The sequence below is a fragment of the Pinus tabuliformis genome, chromosome 6, assembly GCF_031772625.1.
Source record: "Pinus tabuliformis cultivar Carrire ecotype Pingquan chromosome 6, CPIR1, whole genome shotgun sequence".
Taxonomy (NCBI): Eukaryota; Viridiplantae; Streptophyta; class Pinopsida; order Pinales; family Pinaceae; genus Pinus; species Pinus tabuliformis.
The window spans coordinates 273,509,830-273,533,938 of NC_142292.1; the positions used below are offsets into that span (position 1 = coordinate 273,509,830).

Below are 24,109 nucleotides of genomic sequence, written 5' to 3' on the forward strand. Positions count from 1 at the left end.
CTCGCTGCAACAGATCACTAGCTCGATTCTCTCAGCAAAACCCCGCTCCAGAAAATCGAACCGACTGATCAATTTGGTGTATCTCCCACTGACCCTCAAGCCTCCTCTTATACTTTCCCTGTTGAGTCTTCAACGGCCGAGATTAAGTTCCTAATAAACTTCTAAGATTAGATTTGGCTTTATCCATGTCATTGAGAACATTCTCACCCAGTTTTATATTAATACCCATTAATATTTTAATTTTCCTAAGTTTAGACTTAGGAACCCTAATAAAAATATTAATTATTTTAATATCTCTCCAACTGGATGGAATTTCGCCAAACCATTTCTGAGTCTTGAAGATCTTATGTATCTTAGCCTCTCCGCCAATTTTCATGGCTAAATCACATCAGATGCTGCCACAAATCAACACTCCCTCTTAGCGAGGAATGTGCTCTAGTAATGCTCAACCACTGAAACATCACTATGATCCTCTACATCGGTACCTGTGCTAATTCTTGGCTTGCTGCCTCACATCATTTGCATTACTGCTTCCTGTACTACTGCCCATGACACTGCCACTACCATTGCTACATCTGTATTGCAGCTCCCTCTCAATATGTTGCCCATGCTGCCCCTAGCACCGCCACTACTAACTGTTGCACTGCAACTCAGTTACCGAGAAGTAAGTCACCGATCTACCCAAAATACTGACATCCCAGTCAGTCTGGAAACCTCATGAAATTGAAGCTTCCTTTGCTGCTATATTGTGCTGCCTTTGTTGCCACTGCGCTGCTACATCACCTCTGTGCTTCTCGCACTGCTGCAACCTCCACTGCGTTGTTGCATACACCTTTGTGCCTCTTGCCTCCACTGCGCTACCTCAGATTTTTGCACCCAAGCACTACCTCAATGCTCCACTGCACTTTGACCACCCGACATCTGTCATTATGCTACTGTCGTTAAGGGCTCCCGTAGCCGGATATGATCCAAGAGTTTGGGCACCTCAAGGATCTTGCCCCTAGCATGTAGTCTCCCTGACTACAACTCGATGTCTCCCCTCCTCCTCTAGAGGTGCATGAGCACTCATAGCAAAATCAACATCAGTCTCAACCTCTTTCTCCACCTTAGCAGGAGCCGCCTTGGAATCAAAAGCCTCTCCCTTGTTTCACTCCTTGGACACTACAATGCATAATGTCACAGCTCCCCTCAATGGAAGCACTTCACCTTGGAGATGTCCTTCTTCTTCCTCTTCCCTTGTTGTCTCGCAGATGCTAGAGTCGCATCCTCCTCCTCCTCTTTCTTGATTCGACTTCCCTTGCCACTACTCATCGCCCTGGTCTTGATCTCTACTTGGCAAAGAGTTTCCCACATCTCCTCCCATCCTGGACGAGTAGCTCTGCCCAAAATGCCTTGGACAAATGTCTCCCACTCCTCGAAGACTGCGTTCAGGGCAGTCCTCACCATGAACTTAAGATCTGGTGTAGACCCTATGGAAGTGAGTTGGTCACGAATCTCCTACAATTTGAGGAGGAACGGATCTATCTGCTCTCCCTTCTACATTTGATACGACTGCAATTGATTCTCCAATAGCATCTTCCATTGCACGGTAGTGCCCTGATACAAGGTTGTCAAAGTATCCCACATCTCCTTTGTTTTGTTCTTTTCAGCGATATGTGGTATGACATGCTCTTTGACCCCGTCAAGGATCATGCACTTCGCCCTTGCCATTGCATCTTCATACTTCTCATTTTCAGCTGGGTCGACTGGGATAGCCACGGTTCTCAAGGAAAAGTCCTTGATGCAATGTCGATCCAGGACTGTCAGGATCCTAGCCTTCCAAATGACAATGTTGGAAGCCCTGTCCAACCTGTCCTAATCCCTCAGTCCGTTCATTGCCATTTCAACTCCTCTTCTGGACTCCCTCTCAATTTCGACTTCCCTCTTGGAAATTTCCCTGCGGGAAATCCTCTTGCCAAATGTTGAACCGTTCCTCTCCAATCCTCCTTACAACTGCAACTTGGATCTGGATTTCTTGGCTAGAAATCCCTCAAGGTAGTGACTCCCTCTACCTTGGTTCTAACCCCTTAGGTACTGTTCTGCACCGATAGAAACAACACCCCACCAACTTCTCAATCACAATTTGCCCACAACTCCCCAAGCCCCGGCAACTGAAGAAACTGAGCCTTTCAGGCTCTGCGCAATCCCAGCAACGGCAGAATCTGCTCCTCCTGGCCACAACGTCAATCCTTCCTAGCTGAGAAAGATGACTGGGCATTGCGTAGGTCTGATCTACCCCTCTCTGCCTCTGCGCTGACCCTCCTCCAACTCGAAATGATGACACAGCTATTGCGTCACTTCTTCTCTTGTTGCTTCTGCTCTGGAACAACGTTGTCTCTCAGGACAGCTGCTACTACTGCAAATTCTTCAGATTACTGTTGGTGCCTTCAATCCTCCTGTGATCTGCAACCCTCTAATACCATGTTGAAATTTCTAAGTCTGACATATTAGAAATCCCTACTACATTATCTAGTTTAATTTCTCCTACTTGTTTATTCCATTAACAAGTTATTTATAAATATAAATACTGAAATAAACACAAATGCAACCTTAACTCATATACAGATCAACAACTAAAATAACTGAGACAAACACACAAGGGACACCATTATTTTTGGACAATTGTCCCCAGAAAAACCGGTGTAGCAGATATGAGGGTTTTATTATTATGCAGTTTCTGAATACATCTAGGCTGCCAGAAATGGCTCACCCAACAGAGAATGCCCTCGGTAGTAGTACCTCTCCTCAGAGACAAATATTCCGGCTGATCAATCACCGGATGAACGATCCCACATCAACTATGGCAGCTTCCACTGCTCTACGTCACTCTGCAGGGACTGTGTCACCCTTCCCGACTCACAAGCACTCAGTCTGTCCCACAAAAATTCTTCTGGCGCTACCTCTTGGCCTTGCATCAACTCTGTTAGCCTCTGTGCAACTACTGAAGCCTCTACGTCAGCTCTAAGTCCCTCTGCGTCACCCACGCTAGCCTCTTCAGCCTCTGCATAGCTCCTAGCTGCCTTTTCGCCAACGTCTCCAGTCTTTGCGTTGTCTCTCGCGCACTATCCCTGCCTCTCTGCTATGTATTCTCGGCCTCGTGCCGAACTGCCCCTCGCTGCAATAGATCACTAGCTCGATTCTCTCAGCGAAACCCCACTCCAGAAAATCGAACTAACTGATCAATTTGGTGTCTCTCCAACTGACCCTCAAGCCTCCTCTTATACATTTCTTGTTGAGTCTTCAACGGCCGAGATTGAGTTCCTAATCAACGGCTAAGAGCACATCCAATTCTACCGCAAATCAAAGCCCTAGTTGGCTATCGAGTTGTGTTATAACCGGGCCACTTGGAAGAAAAGGGGTTCGATTCTATTTGCTTGCATTTTGTTCCATAGTAGAGCATAGTAGCTGAGTGTGGATAGAGAGAGAGCATAACAAAGTGGGTTTGTGTTCTCTAATAGCCCACAGATCCCGGGTCTTAGGCAAATCCATACAGAGTGCCTTCTCCTTGGTACATGCATTATTTCCATTTCAAACAAAAGAGAGCATAGCAGTCTCACCTTCTAGCTGAGTTTTCTCCCACAAGGGTTTCTAGATCATATTTCGGTGTTAATTATGGTCTATGAGTGATTTTGTTTACCTGTTCTCTATTTTCCACATATTATATATTACATGCATAAACAACAAAACAGTGATAACAAATCTAGAATCTAAAAAGAATTAACCCTTCACACTTCTATAAAAATATGTTAGCCCATGCTAAGAACTGCCACACACCCTCATAAAAATGAACTAATTTCTGAGCTCTTTACATATTCTGAAGGTCTTTATTTCTTTCAGAATTATCATGTGACAGCAAAACCAATCTCCCGTTGCCAGAGAAGTACATTTAAAGTTTACACAGTTTTCATTGCTTGCAAGCTAAAATCATGCATGCAACCTGCAAATGGTCAATCATAAAATGACCACCAATCTTTGGTATACTATAAGACTTATTGATCTCCAGCTGGGCAAGCTATGCTCCCATTTATTTTCTGGGATGTTTGCAGAAATACTATCTGCCTGCAGTTTGTCTGTGAAGAATTGTTTAATAGTTGTTTCATTGGGATTGCTTGATTCTTGACTGAACAATTACGATCATTTATAGAGATAATCCAGCAGGACAATGACAGCACATTCTTGAGATTGTTTTATGATTCGCAACTTGTATCACTTAGTGTGATATAAAGCCCTGCGTCTATATCTTTGGACTTCTATGTACTATTCTTGTCTGTATGACCTCTTATTTTCATGTTAGCAATGTTCACTGCACATCCCAGCAAGAGATAGGGAAGACAAGTCATACCACTTTTAGTTTTAACCTGAGGATAAGTGAAAAAATGGTGCGGTACTCCAAATTGCAGAATATATATATATAATATAATATAGAACCATATCTACGGTTGTCCAGTCAAGTGAGGTGAATAGCAATTGATATGGTCTTTGGATTGCTTTTCAGCTTGTAAAGTATCTCTTTCAAATGAAATGAATTGTTTATTTTGTTCCTCTTTGTTCATTTAAACCATGCAGGCAACGAGTTTTCCACCTGTAGATATACAAACATGTTTAGACCATAAAGGATGTAAGTGGGATATTTTAGTTGAACTCTAGCCAACAAGTTTAACAGGCGTAACATAAAATGGTCTGTCCTCTAGAAAATAATGTGAACCATTTTAGGCTGCAGCACATGAAACAGGACGTACAGACAAGGTTTCAGGTAAACAGGAGACGTCTATTGAAAAACCTATACCAAAACCTGTTGAAGAATCTAGGGAAAATAGGATTAGTAAGATTCTTCTAGACATGATAACAATTTGTGAAGTGTTGGTACAATTTATCTTAGCTTGATCTTCTTCTCATTATTAGAGAGTGTGTTTATTTCATCAAATTGCTACCAAAAATAAAGAGACAAAAACACAAGATGTTGGCATTCTGCCGACGCCAAAACCTCTCCCTCTCGGAAAAGAAAACCGACGTGAAATTCTTTTTATGGAAATTCAATTGACGAACACCAAGACCATAACCCTTGACCTACTAGGCCACTCCAAAACCGAGTCACCAATCCTCTTCTTTCTGTTGAGATCATAATCAACACTGTTACTTCATTGGATTCATCATTCATGTACGTTCACTAAGATATTCATCACATTAATGAGACCATAACTGCTGCACAATATCTCCATTTTTTTTAGATTATTACTGCACTTTTCTCTGAAATCGTCATTATGTATATGAGGCTTCCATACTGAGACATCTATGTGAATGCTTCACCGAAGTATTCATTATTATCCTCCATACTTCTCTGAGATTCTGATGTGTCCGAGATGGCATAGTGAGATCATAATTATGTTGAGACTTGTCCGAGTATACCAAGATTGTGAGCATGATGACCCTCAGAGAAGACAGTAATACTGTGCCTACGAGCTTAACCAAAATACAGTCATCCTGTACCTTGTCCGAGATACTGTCTTCACTGGGCTATTCGAGATTTTCTGTCTTACTGTGCTATCCGAAGTCCTGTACCATACGTCCTAAAACTTCAGAGATGTCTGAGAATTTTTGTCTTTTGCGGATACCACAACTGGGTATATATAGTGGTTATGTCTCCAGTGTGAGCCGACTTATCCAGGTGAACCGACATGTCATCCTTTGATTATTTAATATATTTTTGCCGGCCGACTTGATGTCTTTTCATCGCTTTGTTTGCAGGCCTCTTTTTTGAAGGATGGTGCTTGTCTTGGAGAACTGCTTGACATTAGGTTCACTCATGTTCATTACATAAATGTTCAAGAAGAGCTCTTCAATATAATTTTGACTCTTTGACTTTATTAGACCTATAGAATGAGCAAGAAACTCATTCATATAATTTATAAAAATAATAATTTTTTTTCTTGACAAGTACAAAGATCAAAATTACATTGACAAATACCAAACTTAGTTACCCTTTTCTTCAACACTCCCTCTTAACTAGGGAGGTATTTACAATGGTACTTGGTTATTCTCAATCTGAATAATTTCTCGTAAGAAGAATTGGATTGATAATCCCATCTGTATAGCATCATATCAATCAACATTGTCATAATGCAAGGCCTTGACTAACAACTCCATCTCTCCATGAGACCATGAGCTACAATGCGAGCGAGACCAATGATTTATAGACACCTTCATCATTGTCTCTCAAGGTACATATCCACCCAGGTGTTCATTGGATATGACCTTCTAGGACTATTCTTATCTTGGGTTCCCAACCCTCGAAGAATATCGGTCCTCTTGCCTACTCTTATCTTGGATGCCCTACACATCCTCAAAGAGTATCGGATGCCAGATAATTACCCAATCCTCCCATTCTTCCCTAGTGAAAACAAGAACGTTGTGTCTATCATGTGTCTATATTTCCATTCATGGCCTTCATCTAGACTTACGCCTGTTAGTCTTGGTCTAGTGCATGACACATGAAATGGAACACACAATTGTCACTCCTTTGTAATCAAGGGTGATCTAATTCAAACTCCCCTTGATCAGAGGCCTGCCAGAGCTCTCTCTTAGCTAGGGAATCTTTTATACATCAGCAACTTCTTCTTCATGGGTTCTTCGGTTGCTTGATCAACTTCTCTCCTTGATGTCATGAAATTTAGTTGAGCTTTTTCCTTGCAGGGCAACAGCCATCGATCATTTTCCTTCTTATTCCGTCGTGTCATTCCTTTCTTCATGGAAAGTGGCCTTCTTGGCATACATCTGGAACTTTCTTCATATGGCTATTCCTTTTCTCTCCATGCTTCTTTCAGGGTTTTCCATCCATCGCATGAATGTTGGTTGTACTTGTACTTACAAGTCTTGTTCTAGTAGCCCTACATGAACTCATCCAGATATTATTCAAGAATTCAAAACATCATATTAAAGTAAATCATACCTTACGAGATGGCTCTTCATCATGACATCTTCTTGTAGGTATCGACATCCTACACACTTATTGACATATCTCCCAAAGATATCTATTGTCAAGGGTCTTCATCTTTTTCAGACTTTCATCAGAGTCTTTATATCTTTCTGGGAGATTTCCTAGCCAAATCTTCTTGGTCTTTTAGATTTTGATTGCCTTCATCATGGTTGCATATCTCACAATCTCTTCTTTCGTCACACATTCCATTTCCCGAAGCTTTTAATCAGAGTTTCTTAGTCAACTACCTCATACTTCATATGAGGACATATTATGTTGATTTCATCTAGTGTGACTTATGCCTTCCTGCATTCTTTCAGAGGAGAAGATCCTTTTTCTCTTGATCATGCTTCTCAAGATAGAAGTAATGATCCATTGTTACCTGCAACCATATGACATGACATTATAATATTAAATACAAGCATACATACCTCATTTTACCTTTAGGTCATCTAGGCTTCTTCCAGCAGCTTCCTTGATTGAAGAGATCTTCAATCCCTTGATCTGCTTCATGTCATCACACCATTATCCCATGAATTCCATAAGTTGGAGTTCCTGATGAAACACTTGCTTCCTCTCTAGATTAGTGAACCCTCCGATGAGGATTCCATCAGAGAACCTTGAGGATCTTGCATATCCCCATCTGGCAGATGTTTCTTGATGTATGATGAGCCTTGTCCTGGATGACATCTTTCTTTCCTTTAATGTTCAATGAGATTCCCAAGAGCTATATCCTTCATGTTTAGCTGCCATGGATTTTGTCCTTTATGATTCCCATGGTGATGTCACGAGCTCTTGCTTCTAATGCTTTCATGATGCCACGATGCATCTTATTATCATTGTCATATCTTATAACACAAGATATAGGAGCTTATGATACGATTCTTTTGTGAGGGATACCATCTTACTCATAGGAGAGATTTGATATTCCCTCTTTCCTTGGCCCTTTTATTTAGCTTCCTCCATCTTTCAGTGATATGAGCTTCCAAAATCTTTCTATAGCATTGAATCTTAACTATACTTATTTTTGTCTTTGCTTGAGGACCAACCTTGCCTTTCCTTTCTGCACATGGTTGAATTCTTTTATCCTTTAATACTATAGACTGCAACTTGTCTTTCTCTATCTAGCATAGAGACCACAAATTGTCAGGTGAGGTAACCTTCTTTGTTCATTGATATTTGTTACCTTGCTCATCAATGATGACTACCTTCTTATCATCTTTCCTAGATCTTCATGAAGTTATTCCTTCATTCTTTGATACCTTTACTATTGTGTAGGTCTAAGTGACCTTCTTTACTTTAATTTCCGAGAGTATATCTAGCATTTCATATATCTCTCTTTATGTCTCCTCTTCTGCTATTTAGGTATGAGAGGACTTTTGAGTGATATCATATGAATCCTATGAATCTCTTGATGGATTCAAACAATGCTTGACCTTCATAGACCTTTTCATAGATATCAATGATTTCTCTTTTCTATGAGGATTATGACAATCCTCCTTATTCTATGCAAGGACTTTCGATTATCTAACTGATTTATAGATCCCCTTGCAATCATGAAATCATTTAACCAAATCTTATTATAAAATTGAAAGATACTTACTTGGTGTGTGAAGAGGATATCTTCACCTTGATGCTTCTTTTGCTTGAGTTGCCCATCATTAGTATCCTTTCATCATGACTTCCTTGGAGACCTTCTAGCACCATGACATTAGTGGTCTTGACATCACCGAAACTGCTTCATGACCTTCCCAATTCATCTTTAAGGTATTTTTGACTTCAACATATTGTTGACATGCTAGTGATACTATGTTCTGATCCGAGCATCATGCTATTGAGATCATATTCATAGACAGAATTTGAGACTATGACAAGTATATTGATATGGCACTGCATTGAGACAGTGATGTTTATGTGCATAGAGTTGTGTAGAGATGCAATGTATAGAGAGCCCAAACTTGTCACTAAATAACATAACTAAATTGTGGGTGGCACTGTATAGAGAGACTATCTCATCACCGAAACTACCTTGATGTAATAACTATATTGAGACAGTGATGTAAACATGGATTGTGAGAGGTATTCTTTGGATTGTTAGTTTTATGTAGCATCAGAAGTGCTCTAGCCTTGAAAATTGGTGGAGAAGCTAAGGCACATGAGTTCTAAAGAACCCAGAATCCGTTTGGTGAAATTCCACCCGGATTGTATTTTATTAAAATAATTAATATTTTTAACGGGATTCCTAAGTTTAAACTTAGGAAAATTAAAATATTAATAGGTATTAATCAAAATATGGGTGAGAATGATCTAGAAGGCGGATCAAGTCAAGTTTTAATCTTAGTTGTTGATTAGAGACTTAATCTCGGTCTTTGAAATCTCAACAGGAAAAGTATAAGAAAGAGGCTTTCAGGTTCATTTAGAAACACACAGAGAGATTGAAGAAATCGATTTCTGAGGTGAGAAGTTCTCAACAGGAAAATCGATTGGGAAGATCTTGTAGTAGATGGGCAGTGAGAATCTGGAAGAAGGACTTTCCAGAGAATACAAGGCAGAGAAAGGACAGAAGACGTCTAGAGGAGGGTTGACGCTGGCCTACGCAATGCTAACATAGAGGCAGCGCAGTCAATGAGGGGAAGTTGAAATTCTGCAGAGGGAATTCGAAGTCTAGGTGTCAGAATCCAAGGTGTGAGACTGGAGGCAAGAAAGTCGAATTCTCAGCCAGCAGAGGATCCAGAGCAGAGAGGCAACGTAATACCCAGGAAGGGTGACACAGAAGCTGCCTAGGGTGACGTAGTTTTGTACATAAGCCACGCAGAGGGTGACGCAGAGCCTCCAAATCTGAAGGATTAGTCACTGATTCCCCAGTGACAGGGTGAGATCATTTCACCAGTCTTTTGTCCAATATTTTCTCTGTAAAGGATTGCTAATTGAGCATCCTAGATTTGTATTCAAAATTTTCTCCTGCATAATAATAAACCCTTAGAGCTGTTGCACCGGTTTTTCCGCATTGGGTTTTTCCGGGAACTATTTTGTACAAAAATAATTGTGTCCTATGTATCTTGTTCTGTGCTCAGTTTCCTTGTTTCATGCAAATCAAATTTAAGTAGTGTAGGTTGCAGAAGTAATTTCTTTAGTATTCAAAAGAATAACTTGATGAATCATGAATGTAATTAAAATCAAGTAGGTGAAGTAGATTCAGATTTGCTACAGTAGGGTTTCCTTGACGATTAGGAGTTTTCACATGGATTACTTTTGCAATATATTACTTCTGCTTTGATGTCCTTGAAGACAGATCCTTGTATGACTTTTTTGTTGCCTTCCTTTGACTTTAGTACCTTGGCTCCGATACCATGTTGAAGAATCTAGGGCAAATAGGATTAGTGAGATTCTTCTAGACTTGATAACAATTTATGAAGTGTTGTTACAATTTATCTTAACCTAATCTTCTTCTTATTATTAGAGATTGTTTATTTCATCAAATTGCTACCAAAAACAAAGAGACAAGAACACAAGATGTTGGCATTCTGTCAGGGCCAAAACCTCTCCCTCTTGGAGAGGAAACCTCGCACGAAATTCTTCTTATGGAAATTCAATTGACGAACACCAAGACCATAACCCTTAACCTACTAGGCCAATCCAAGACCAAATCACCAATCCTCTTCTTGTTATTGAGATCATCATCAACACTGCTGCTTCAGTGAATTCATCATTCATGCACCTTCACTAAGATATTCATCACAATAATGAGACCATAACTACTGCACCATATCTCCATCTTTTTTTAGATTATTACTGCACTTTTCTCTGAGCTCATCATTATGTAGATGAGGCTTCCATACTAAGACATCTATGTGAACGCTTCACCGAGGTATTCATTATTATCCTCCATACTTGTCCGAGATTCTGATGTGTCTAAGATGGCATAGTGAGATCATAATTATGTTGAGACTTGTTCGAGTATACCAAGACAGTAATATTGTACCTACGAGCTTAACCAAAATACAGTCATCCTGTACCTTGTCCAAGATACTGTCTTCACTGGGCTATCTAAGATTTTCTGTCTTATTGTGCTATCCGAAGTCCTATACCATACCTCCGAAAACTTCAAAGATGTCTGAGATTTTCTGTGTCTTTTGTGGATACCCCAACTGGGTATATATAGTGGTTATGTCTCCAGTTTGAGCCGACTTATCCAGGTGAACCGACATGTCATCCTTTAGTTATTTAATATATTTTTGCAGGCTGACATGATGTCTTTTCATCGCTTTGTTTGCAGGCTTCTTCTTTGAAGGATGGTGCTTGTCTTGGAGGGCTGCTTAACACTAGGTTGACTCATGTTCATTACATAAATGCTCAAGAAGAGCTCTTCAATATAATTTTGACTCTTTGACTTTTTTAGACCTATAGAATGAGCAAGTGACAACTACAAAGATCAAAATTACATTGACAAATACCAAACCTAGTTACCGTTTTCTTCAACAAGACTCTTTGACTTTTTTAGACCTATAGAATGAGCAAGAAACTTATTCATATAATTTATAAAAATAATAATTCTTTTTCTTGACAAATACAAAGATCAAAATTACATTGACAAATACCGAACCTAGTTACCCTTTTCTTCAACAAAACCAACGGTATCATTTTCTCTATAAATATACTTTAAACCATATTAGAAACAACCACACATCCTCCTAAAAATGAACCAGTTTCTGAGCCTTTTGTATGTTATTCAAAACGTGACAGCAAAAACAGCTTCGCATTGCCTGATAAGTCCTTTACAGTGTTCATTGCATACAGTTTATATACATGATTTCCACCTTCAAATAGTCATCATAAAAGGACCATCGTTCTTCAGAACTTTGTAAGACTATTTTCTTGATTCTCTAGCCTAACAAGTTATTCCCCGATGTATTTTCTGGGAGTTTGAAAACATCCAATCTGCCCGCAGTTCTTGTGTCAGCAATCGTAAAATTACAGTTTCCTTAGGTTTGCTTGATTCTTTATTTCTATTTCCCAACAGTTCTGAATAATTGTGATCATTTGTAGATCTATTTTCAACAGGACAATGATAGCCCTCACTTGAGAATGTTTTTTGATTGACAACTTGTAGCTCTTTCTGTGACAAAAAAGCCTGCATCTGTACTTTTGGACTTCAATATGCAAGTTTTGTCTGTCTGATCATCATCTGAATTGAATTCAGTCCTCTTATGTCATGGTACCAATGTTCACTGCACATCCTGATTCTCAAGACGAGATAAAAGATAAGCTTGTGCCACTGTCATCTCTTACACAAGGGTATGTCAAAAACAACAAATATAGTACACAAAATTCAAAGACAAACACACACATATATAATTTGAATGGAACCATACTAGTTTCATGCCCATCTGGTGAGGGAACTGGCGATTGATTTGGTGTTCAACTTGTTTTTCAGCTTTTAAAGTCTCTCACATTCTAAGGAAATGAACAGTTTATTGTGCTTGTCTTTGAGCTTTTCAACGATGCAGATAATATCCTCCTCTCACCTGTAAAGCTACTTAACCTCAACAAAGTTTCAAATGGTTTTGAGCCAATCTTATAAGAATAAAGGGGAGCACTCTGCTGCTATATGTGGTTAATTTCTGAACCCAAGAAGCTGGCATCAATACCTAGCAGATTTATGTCTATTGAATAAAGCACAGCTGAGTTCTTAACATAAAGAAAAAAAAATTCTGTGAAGCACATCAAATTGGCCATTCTCACATTGACATACACACAAATTTCTGTTCAATCAACGGCTCTTCATTTTATTAATCAGAACTTAGTTAGGCTCCCTTACTAGAAAAATAGCCCAAACGGCAGAAGATGCATACAACAATCTAGATTTGATCTAGTTGATTGATCTGAATCAACTTGCTGCCCCATTTGCACCATTATAGGACATAACACACTTAAGTAGAAGTCTTTCCCTACCCACCTTTGTTGACACTTAATTTTTGGGATTAGGAGAATTATGTAACAAGCCATTACCCCAAAAAGTGCACAGAGAGGCCAATAGGTTTTTTAAATTGTAAAAATAGTATGAAAATTGGAAAAATGATACAAGGAAAGCGAGGCCATATACCATATGTATTGGCAAATTTAAATTTTATATAGATATTGTAAAAGATGATATTTATATATAACTTTTTAAATTATATATATATTTTAGAGCTCAAACTAAAAACACTAGATATATTTCTAACAAAATACTAAAAATAGAGAATAACCGCTGTTGGAAATCACCATTTAAAATTAAATTAAAATGATTGGATTATAAAATCTACACTTTAAATTATATTATTAATTAATATTTTTTTCTTCTAAAAATTAATTAAAATTTATTTACAGTTTATTTTATTTACATATGAATGCTAAGTGGTGATATTTCAATTTCATATATAATCCAAATTAAAATACAGAATAATGAAATTTTGTAATGAAGATTAAACCTTGGATGAACAAAGGCCTTAAAAAGGCTATTCAAAAGGCAATTTTGGGTACAATTTTTTCCAATGAAAACACATAGATTATCTTAAACTGATAATTACTTGGAAAGTTGAAAATTAAGCCCTTGAATAGTTTGCAAAAGGAATATCCAACGAATCCATAAAACTGAACCAGATTGGTAAAATCGTAACAAAACTTTTCCAGCAACACTTAGTCTAAAGGGCCCACAAATTAGCCCGGAAAATAATGGAAATTTTGGCAAGATTACGACAAAATCCGGTAGAATTTTTTTGAAAATTTGGGTTAACGCTATCAAACTTCAGGGTTGTGGGTGCCCCAGAGGTTCTTGATGGTGCTAAATCCATTTCCACCATTCAAACACTCCAACATTTTGATTTAAAAAAAAAAAAAAATACCAAGCATATTTGCGGTGTTCCCCATTTAAATATTACATATGCTTTTTAAACATTTCCCAAAATTTTAACACTACAAAAATGTTTTGTTACTAATTTCAACACTAATAAGCTTTGAACCAAACAAATCAGAGAGAGAGCAGGCCTTGATAACCACCTCCAATTTGGTTAAAAAACATCTTTCTTAAAAAAAAAAAAGTTTGAATTGGTGAGACCAACATTCAAACATACGCCCCATAATTTTTAGTTGCCAACACTCTAGCAAACCTCCTTGGATATGCACCAGCCACTTTGACCTTAAAGTTTTCCTCAAGTAGCGCCCAGAATTGGAGTGATTCTCCAAATCACATAGACACTTCTCAATGTGCCTGTATCAGTACCTTGTCACTAGAAATAACCTAGTCTTGATATAAAAGTAAATTGGTAGGTATCCTTCATCTGGATACCTACCATAAGATGTATGTTCTCCTGTTGAAACTGAGTGATTCTGTCATGGAATACTGGGAAGACTGAGTGATTCTGTCATGGAAGACTAGGAAGACTGGGAGGTAGCTGAAGTCATGACAAATAAGATTCACATTCTGACGAATCACTCGCTTCGCTACCATTGAATGGGCCTACAAAACACATTTCTTGTCTTTGACCAAACCCACCCGTTGACATCTATAAAATACTTGGAACAAGCATTGCCAGTAAAGAGCCTCCAACTGAGCTACCAAAAGGATTGAAATGACTGTTGAACCCCATGTGTTCCATTCCTTCCATGACTGCTGCAACAGGGATGGCATGGATACAGATTTCTTCAACTTCAACAAAATGTTTGTATTGAGCAGATGCCAGCCGAATAGTCAGAGGCATTCACGGCTTAGCATTTACTATCTCAATTTTTGCCTTGTAGAATCTCTTTTCCGGCCTTAAATTGTTTGCCAAAAAAGGAGGGATTGAATTATCCTCTTGTCTAGCTTCTTCAACCCGTTTGTTTTCTTTTGAACATTCAGATGTGCTTACTGTTCCCATGTTTTCTTCTAGAGAATGCACTTGAAAATATATGTTACTAGTAAGATGTTCATGCCCAGCCCTATCATTAAGATCTTTGATCTTCCAATGATCCTCATTAACTGATATTGTTGGTTTCTTGTTCATTGCACCTTCAATATTTCTCCTATCATTCAATATTTCAAGACAAGATGCAACTCTAGCCTCACAAGGAGAATCCAAACCAAGGGAATTAGAAAGCTTTACATCAACCCAACTATCCTCATCACTGCTGGGAGATATATCAAGCATCTGAATACAATCTCAAGGAATCAGATTAAGGTAAATCAAGTAAGTATTGTCAAAATTGCACATGCAAGTCTAATAAGGTGCCCAATCAGAGATATGTAATCACAAGGTAAGTATGTACATAAACTTTTATATTTTTAATAATTCTTGTTTATATCTAGTCTAGGATAAAGAATGTATTCTCTAGATAACATATTAGAACCTTAATCCTCTTCCTCTAGGATTTACATGTAATCTAGGATGTCAAATAAAAGATGTTTGAAAGAATGAATAGTGTATCATAAGATTCCCTCCTCCATGATTATGTATCAAAACTAACTTAAGAAATTAAATTACATCCTTTGTATCACATGTTGCGCTTGTAAGTATGTACTATAGATATAAAGGATGATGGCTTAGTACAAAGAGAACACTTCAAGGAATCCTTACCAGATCTGCGATGAAACATCTCCAGGTATGTCTCAAATTATACACCTTACAAAATTCTCTTAAAATATGATCATCTTATTTTTTAAGTTTGCATTACATTACTAACATCTTCATTTATATCAATCTTGAACCATAATGATTCTTGCTTTGGGTGATTTATCACTTGATCAATCTAACCCCTTCATATTCTTAATTGACTTTAAAGAACCCTGGACCGGTTCTCTGGAAAACCCTAACCTAAGGGTATGCAGAGAATGTGTGAAACCCTAGCCTACTTAGGTTATTGTGAAATGTTATTTGAAGTTTTTGTTGATGATGTCATGTTTGGGTTTTCCGTATGATCATAAAATCTTAACTTGTTAGGGTTGAAGAATGTTTGTCTAAGATCTCGAACCTTTGAAATTTTTGAATAGTAGGGTTTGCTTTGCTATGAAACCCTAGATCTTTAGGGTTTGGTTAGGTCTATAAGAAAAAAAATGTTATGTATTTAGAGTCCTAAGAATGAAGCCCTAGGTATGAGTCCATTTGGTTGAAACCCTAGTTTGTTCTAGGTCAGTATATGTTTAATGTATTAATGTTGTTTTACATATGATATGCTTATGCATGATAATGAATTCCTAGATATGTGTGTTGACCTAATTATTGATGGTCATAAGTCTTAGGATTTAATACAAGTCCTTGTCTGAAATTTTAAGATGATGATATATCGAAATCTAGGGTTTTTGCAGCGAAACCGTAGTAGGAGTTAAATTCTATAGTATGTGTGATATAACAGTCTGAGATCTAGTTATATAATGATTGATTAGGTTGTGAAAATAAAATTCTAGGGTTTTGGAGTTAAACCTTAATAAAAGTGAAAATATATTATGTATGATGACAATGTGATAATTTGAGATTTGTGTAAGATTGTTGAAATCTGAGTTTTAGTTGCAATTGATGGTTGATTAAAAATTCAGGGTTTGCCACTAACCCTAGTGGAAGTTGGTCATGTTGATAACTAAATTGTGATTGGTTTTGATTGATTAATTCTCTTGTATGAAATCTACGATTTGTATGAAATATAGGATTTGTATGAAATCCTCGTGGAAAATAACATATAAATTCTGAGAGTTGTTAGATACCTTGTAAGATCTATATTTGTTTAAATTGTTTCTAGGGTTTGCTATATGTTGCAGGAGAGTATGTCATACCTTTGAAAGAAACATTGAAACCCTAGATGTAATGAAAGTTGTTATGAATTGGTCTAGGGTTTATGACAAAGTCCCTAGCAAGATGTTGAATAGTATGTGTCTCTTGTTTGAATATCTGATTGAAATGCTTCCGTTATTATAAGATTTTGATATGGCTAACTTCATGCTTCTAGAGGTTTGGTTGTACTCGCTATATAAGTTGTGCAAGTACACAATATTCAATATGGTGAAGATATTCATTGATGTGATAAGCATGATGTGGATGATGATAACTTTGATGAAATTATCTGATGTCAAAGAAAAGAAGTTGATCTCCCTGAGATTAAGAGGGACCCTGGATAAAGGGAAGCTCCCTGGTTGAGAGGGAGGGCATAACATAGTTTTGATTGGAGAATGTTTTTAAAGATATGTTGTTGTATATGAAGTAGGAAAGGAAAGTGTATAATTGAGGAATCTTTTGTCAAAGATTTGGTTGATAGTCCTACTATTTTGAGAAGCAACATCAGTTGTCTAGAAGACCCCGAAGGTTTGTATTTGATTATGTACATGTGAAAGTATATTATTGATTGAGGTTGTGTTTGTACAAGTAAATCTCTTGAAGGTTTTGATAGCACGCTGGTTACCAATCAGTTTGATTGGAAGAGATTGGTTATCTTTAATTTGTTGGATCAAGGAGTGTTGAGGCTTTGTGAGTGAAGCATTGCCTGGGATTACATATGGTTGACACTTTGTGTTGATGTCTAGGTCCCGAAGTTGGAAAGGTGGTGTTGGTTATAAAACTTTGCTTTTGGATACATACATGGATCTTTGGGTTGATGGTTAGCAACCTTGATTGTACCTAGAGGCTGGAATCTTGAGTCCATCTTAATCCCACTTAGATAGATTGTCTTGGTTAGGAATATAGTATGTGGCATTGCGGTGCCTAAATTATTGAGAGACCAATGGATAAATTGCCCTGGTCAAGAATCTAGTCGATGGAATTGCGGTGCCTAAACATCTTCATAGATGATGTATTGAGATCTTCCATGTACCTCTTTGATTATATGTAAATATGAATACCTCCCTAGTTAAGAGGGAGTGTTGGAAAATGTAACTAGGTTCGGTCTTCATTACTTGAGTCAAAAGTAATATATTTGTCAAAAGAAAGTGAAAGAACTTTTATTATTATATTGAATTGACTTATTAAAGCATGGGTTTCATGCTTGGGTCAAATGTCTTAGGTCAAGCCTCCATTGAAGGTCTTAGGTTAATTGTTAAAGTCAAATTGTTGTTTGAATACTCCTCCTACATCAAGGTCTCCTTGTTGTTGGCTTCAAAATAATCTTCATCAAGTCCACTACCCTTAAAAGAACTCATGTCAGCTCAAAACAGTGACACTGCTCCTCAAATATCATGTCAGCGCATTTATGGACAAACAAGTATAAATAGGAGGGTGCACCACTCCACGGTGCAAAAAATAAGCTCGCACTTTTCTGAAGTACAATTTGGTTATCACAGAAGAGGAAGCTCGCATAAAATCACAGAATGACAAGTTCAAATCTCTCTCAAATGAAGTGCGGATATCACTAACATGAAGCTCGAATTACCACAGGTTCAATAACTCTATTTTGGTACCCCAGCAATGAAGAAAGGTATATTTACAGTGATGACGGTTTGATCTAATTTAAGGGTGTAACCATAGTGATAAGGCTCGGTGTTACAATGGAGAAGATCTCGACACAATCTCTTAGTATTACAACAGTGATGAGAGTTTACAACAATGAGAAGGATTCGGTCTCTTCACAGTGAGAAGGAATGATGTCTCGATGCAAACTCAGTGGCAAACTCGGTGACATAAAAGAAGGATGACTTGATGGAGGTAGTCGCAAGTCTATGTTTTCCCCATAAGGGGGGTTTTGCCCTGGCAGCATGCCTACATCTTACGTCCTCTTCTATTTGTTGTTTGGCATTAGTCTTGATGATAAGAAAAGATAAATTGAAAGATCTAATAATAATAACGTAAACATCACAAGATAATGTGATAATAAGGAAAATCGTTTTAACTGCCAACACTATGGATTTTCCAACACTCTTCAGCGTTGCTTTTATACCTTTACATTGAACCAAAAACCTAATCCTAACCTTAATCTCAAAGTGATTGATGACCAAGATTAAATATCGCCTTACTTGAGATCAATGGCTAAGATTAAAATTTATTCACTATAGTAAATTACTTTACTTTTCCTATGTTTATATTAACACAAAAAGCCAACATATTAATATGTATTTTTTCTTAAGTTAAACTTAGGCTATGTTACATCAGCAACTTGCTCAACCTAGAACAAGAGTTTTAAGGAGAATGAGGGAACTTATGCATCCCTAGACACAAGGCCTATGCAGAAGCAATTGCACGAGCTACAAAAAATCAACAATTTTCTCATTGATGCACAAACAAACTTCATCACCAACAAATTATGCGTTGCAACAAGAAAAATGGAGGTGGAAAAGAATGTTTGCACTAATTTACAACAACAATAATGAAAAGAAATATTGCAAGTGGGCATGTAAGGGATGGCATTATAAAACAAGGAAAAGTGTGGATGCATAAATAGCATGATTAATCCTCATTACGGAAATTGATTCGCATGTGATCTAGTGACACCAACTCAATGTTTGAGTATGTGTGGATGTGATCAAATCTAATGTGCAAGGACAATTTAAGAAAAGTTAACCAAAAAAAAAAAACTAACAAAGCAATCCAGAGTTCCCCCCACAATTTAAGAAAAGTTAACAAAAAAAAAAACCTAACAAAGCAATCCAGAGTTCCCCCACAAAGGGTGTTAGTCTGCTCGACAATATGATATGAGGTGATTATGGTTTGAAGAGGGATGTGGGTTGCCCCCACCTGGCAGCCTGCATAGCCACACCACCACCCAGATCTACGATTCAGACATCTCAAATCCATCACCACATTCCAAGCAAACATGTGAACACTCTTGTAAATACATCGACTTCAAGGCAAGTCCATGGAGGCCATTATGGTTTTGCAAGGCCAAATTTGTTGACGTTATGTTGTGAAGTGGGCGGAAGTTGGTTATGCAACCGATCACAAGAACCCAGTTAGCACATCAGCGTTTAAAACATGGTGTCTACCCCCCTACTAGAGCAATCTCGAGCTCGCAAATCATGCCCTCAACGAACATGTAGGCCTAGACATTCATCCTAGCAATCCATGTCAGTGGCATGAGATTCTTAGTTGTCATTCAAGTTATTTCTCTGTGTGGTTTGCTATTGCTTAGGTTTGTCCTTCTTCTTACTATTCCCATCATCTCGTTTTTAGACTAGCATCGACGTATGCTTGCACCTTTTGCCCTTGTTTGGCATACTAGTTGTTGGTTTCCAATTCCCCTCATTGGCCGAGTTTTTTGGGGGGGGACTTTTATTCCTCTCTCCCAATGATTTGGCTCAAACCCCCCTACAACCTTCATTATCGCTTTCCTCTGCTTCCTAGCCACTTTCCCCTAAATGTTATTTTTACACCCTCAATGTTCTTCGCCTTCAGTTTTGTCTCCTCTTGCCTTGTATGGGTCACTATCGTCTTACTATCCCTTCAAGGCATGGTCGCCACAGCAAGACCAATCCATCGTCCTCTCCTACTCTTAACCCCCCCTCCCTGCATGGTACCCAAGCCCAATCCTCTGCCAAGGCATACATGGAGAGGTACAAGCGCATTATTCTCGAAGGTGTTCAAAAGACCATTGCAAAAATTTAAGACTAGGTTAGGCAAGCCTATAGATTTATCCCTGACTATCAGATGGAGAGAGACCCAAGATTGGATACCTGAAGTTGGAAACTCAACCAAGGCTAGGACCTCAATCGACATGGGAACCATAAATCTTTATTGGCACATCAAAACTCTCATGGGCAAGGTTCTCACAAATAAAGCAGATGCTCAACAAGAGATCATAATATGTATGGGAGAACTTATGGAAAAAATGGACACAATCAATGACAATATCAATCTATTGATGAAGCACATCACCGATGTTGAACACCCCACATCGAACACCTGTGCAAATCCCCAACAGCCCGATCAACAACACATTCCAAGAACATGATGGCACTCGAAGTGCATGCCTTGTCTCACATTTTGTTTTATGATATGTTTTTGTCTATTAGCACATGCATTATGGCTTATGTAATATGTTCTTTTTGTTCATGGTTTGTTGCTTCACATCAATAGATTAGAAATAGTAGAAGCAACCTGAAACTTCTTAGTTTATGTTACTAGTTTGGTTTCCCCAATGGTAGACCAATGATGAATATCTATGATGTAATTTTGTCTTGCATCATCTAATAGAACTACTCTCACCTTACTAAAAAAATAAAGCAATTGAGAGTTTGTACTAACAAGAATAACCACTATAGTTAAAATCAAATAATTGATTTACAAGCAACAAATAGTGTTGAAGGAGAATATGCAATAGGGAAATGGTATAAAAATGATCATAACAATAATCTAACAGGATAAAGCCAATTTGAAACAATATTCCTATCTCTATTACCTTTGGAAAGACTAAATTCAAATTTGCACATAAAAAGCTTTATAAAACTACCAAACAAAATAGTCTTTTTGAAATGCATCCATGGGCATCAATAACATTTTCAAGGATTGAGGACTCATCCACTATTTTCTTTTGAGGGGTCGAATGCTTAGGCAAATTGGGGGTTTAAGATAGTTATCTAATTTTACAAAAGATGGTGCACTTGACTATTAATTCAGCATTGAGACTATTAATTTCTTCTCTAGAAAACCCAAACCCCTTATAGATACAACTAATATTGTCCAGTGTTGTTGAGTGGTTTGGGTCCAACTCCATTTCTCTGTGAAAGTAGTGCAAAGGTAAGAAAAGGCATGTACAAGATCACACTAAACAATAAAGGAAACTAAAATAAAGTATCTTTCTCATCACAAGGTGCTTGGAATGAGAAACAGGCTCCACAAGAACACTAGAAACCACTTAGACAATTAATTGACATGATGGTAAAATTCTTTCAAAACCCTATTGCAAATGGATGCTACAGGAAGAAACATTACAAGAGTATGACAAGGACACCTCAGCCACCACCGAAATAGAAACACACTTCCAAAAGAGTCTTGCGTGTGCTTTATCCAAAGTTGCTAGTTCTATAATTCCTTGCTGTGAAACAAGAGACTCTACTTTTAGCTAGAGTTATGTTGAACTTCGGTCATACTATCTTAGTTTGATTTGAGATGAAAAGCCCCTTCTCTAATGTTCACTTATGTGTTAGCACATATAATGTAGAAATGTAATATATTTAAGGGCAATAAAGAGGCACTGTAACAAAACTCGAGAAATGATACATGGTAGTTAAGCGGGAGAAAGAGCGATCAATTGAAATTTTCACCCAAAACAATATAATCACTAAGCCCTCTGTTTAGATTAAAAGTTGTGAAATGTTGTAAAAAAAAATTAATAAAAGTTGTTCCAATTAAAATTTTTACGACGGTTGTTAATGGCCTTTGATCAATTGAAATTTTCATCCAAAACAATATATAATCACTAAGCCCTTTGTTTAGATTAAAAGTTGTGAAATGTTATAAAAAAGAATTAATAAAAGTTGTTCCGATTATAATTTTTATGAAGGTTGTTAATGGCCTTTGATCGTCTGTTTTAAAAGACGGATCATCCAGAAAGCAAGACTATTGGCCTTTCTTCTCAAGTCTAAAACTTAATACAATATAACTTTACACAACAGAAATCACTAACTAATGCATCATTAATTTTATTATTTACATTAATTCCAACAATTCATGATTATATTATATTTGTTTAATATATTTTGAATAAATATTTTATGCTCACTGCAAACTTATATAAAAGCTCATTATATTGTTTTTAAAAATACTTTTTAAAACAATATATAATATCAAATATCCTTCACCTTTGTTACCCATATGTTATTTTTCTTCTCATTACATTAAAAATAAAATTAATATATATTAAAAATTTATCATGTCTGATAACTACATATCATTTAGTCTTCACAAAAATAAGATGATCCTGAGTTTCTAGCTTTAAAATTAAGTTTTGTAGATGATCCTGAGTTTCCAGCTTTAAAATTAAGTATATTATTCACCCCTAGTGTTCAAAGTAAACCAAAAAAAATATCTTAGTAATTGAAGCATAATTATGTACCTAAATGTAAGAACGTATGTTATGCATGAACAGTCAAAATGTCTAGTCTTACAGATAGGTACACGCTAGAATGTGATAAATGTTGTTTTCTGTAAACTCCTAACAAGTCAACTAGAGAATATAGGCTCCAACAAGGTGGCAAGAAGGTGATATAGGCCGTGAATAGTGATCTCCCAAGGCTTTCTCTGTATGACTATGAGCACTTTGATTTTAAATTAAATCCTCGTGAAATACAACACATTTTCAAAAGAGTGACCATGTAACAATATAGATTACGTTGCTTTGTGGTTGTTTACACCAAAATACAAAAATTCAAGGAATAAAAGGTTGGTGCTAAAGTTCATATTCTATCAGAAACGGAACATAAGTTCAGTTCCTGCAACATTTTCTGCGTAGAGCACCAGTCAAAATACACGGTAAATGAACTCATGCAAAGGTGTAAACCGAACATGAAGTTCTGACATGTCGAGGACTATACAGTGCTCTAATTAATCGCAACAAGATTTGTGATAGCATGGGGAACAGGCATCTGAAATTGCATATACATGAAGAACTGGAGTCAAATACAATATCCTCCATCCTGGAATTACACATACTAATGTCTCCATATCTAATCATTTTGAAGGCAAAAGCTGAATGTAAATAGACAGTCTGTAAGCTGTCCATTCCCACATAACAACTAGACCGCCAAAAAGAATCCCGCCAAGATAATTGTGGACTTCAAAATTATTCTAGCGACATTCAAAATAACTGCAAATAAACAGAACAAGGCATGACTCTGTCAAATTGAACCAATCAAAAGAAACGTCACAGAATATTATCAAAAACTGTTGAAGTAATGCAGATTGATATATTTGCTATCTTCGTTAACAACCATTCACTCATTTTTTAAGAAAATGGGCCCCCATTAGCCCAGAAATCTCAAGAAAGCCAACACGTTCCCTTCCTGCAAAGATGCTCTTGAGATTTTCATCGCAGACAATCTCCTTTTTGTTCGCGGGATCCTGTAAATATTCACCAGATATAACTTCAGTCATAGTTATGAAATATGGACAACTCCGAACTTAATCTATAGCAGTGAATACATCGTCTTAAAACGATTTATCATAATAT

The 24,109-nt window shown here is 37.3% G+C and overlaps 1 protein-coding gene across 2 annotated transcripts in view; it reads right to left on the bottom strand.

Moving 5' to 3' along the window:
* Positions 1-23,248: 23,248 nt before the first annotated feature.
* The window catches only part of LOC149258420 (upstream activation factor subunit UAF30-like), a 56,980-nt gene continuing 56,119 nt past the window's right edge, over positions 23,249-24,109 (bottom strand). The window contains exons 2-3 of one of the 2 annotated variants that reach the window (XM_089415339.1): positions 23,871-24,000; positions 23,249-23,746 (exon numbers count right to left, since the gene is read on the bottom strand). In XM_089415339.1, the coding sequence (XP_089271465.1) occupies positions 23,878-24,000 (123 nt within the window). In that variant the 3' untranslated portion in view covers positions 23,249-23,746; positions 23,871-23,877. Of the gene's footprint in view, positions 24,001-24,109 lie in introns of both variants that reach the window. The other variant, XM_089415337.1, reaches the window with a different exon arrangement.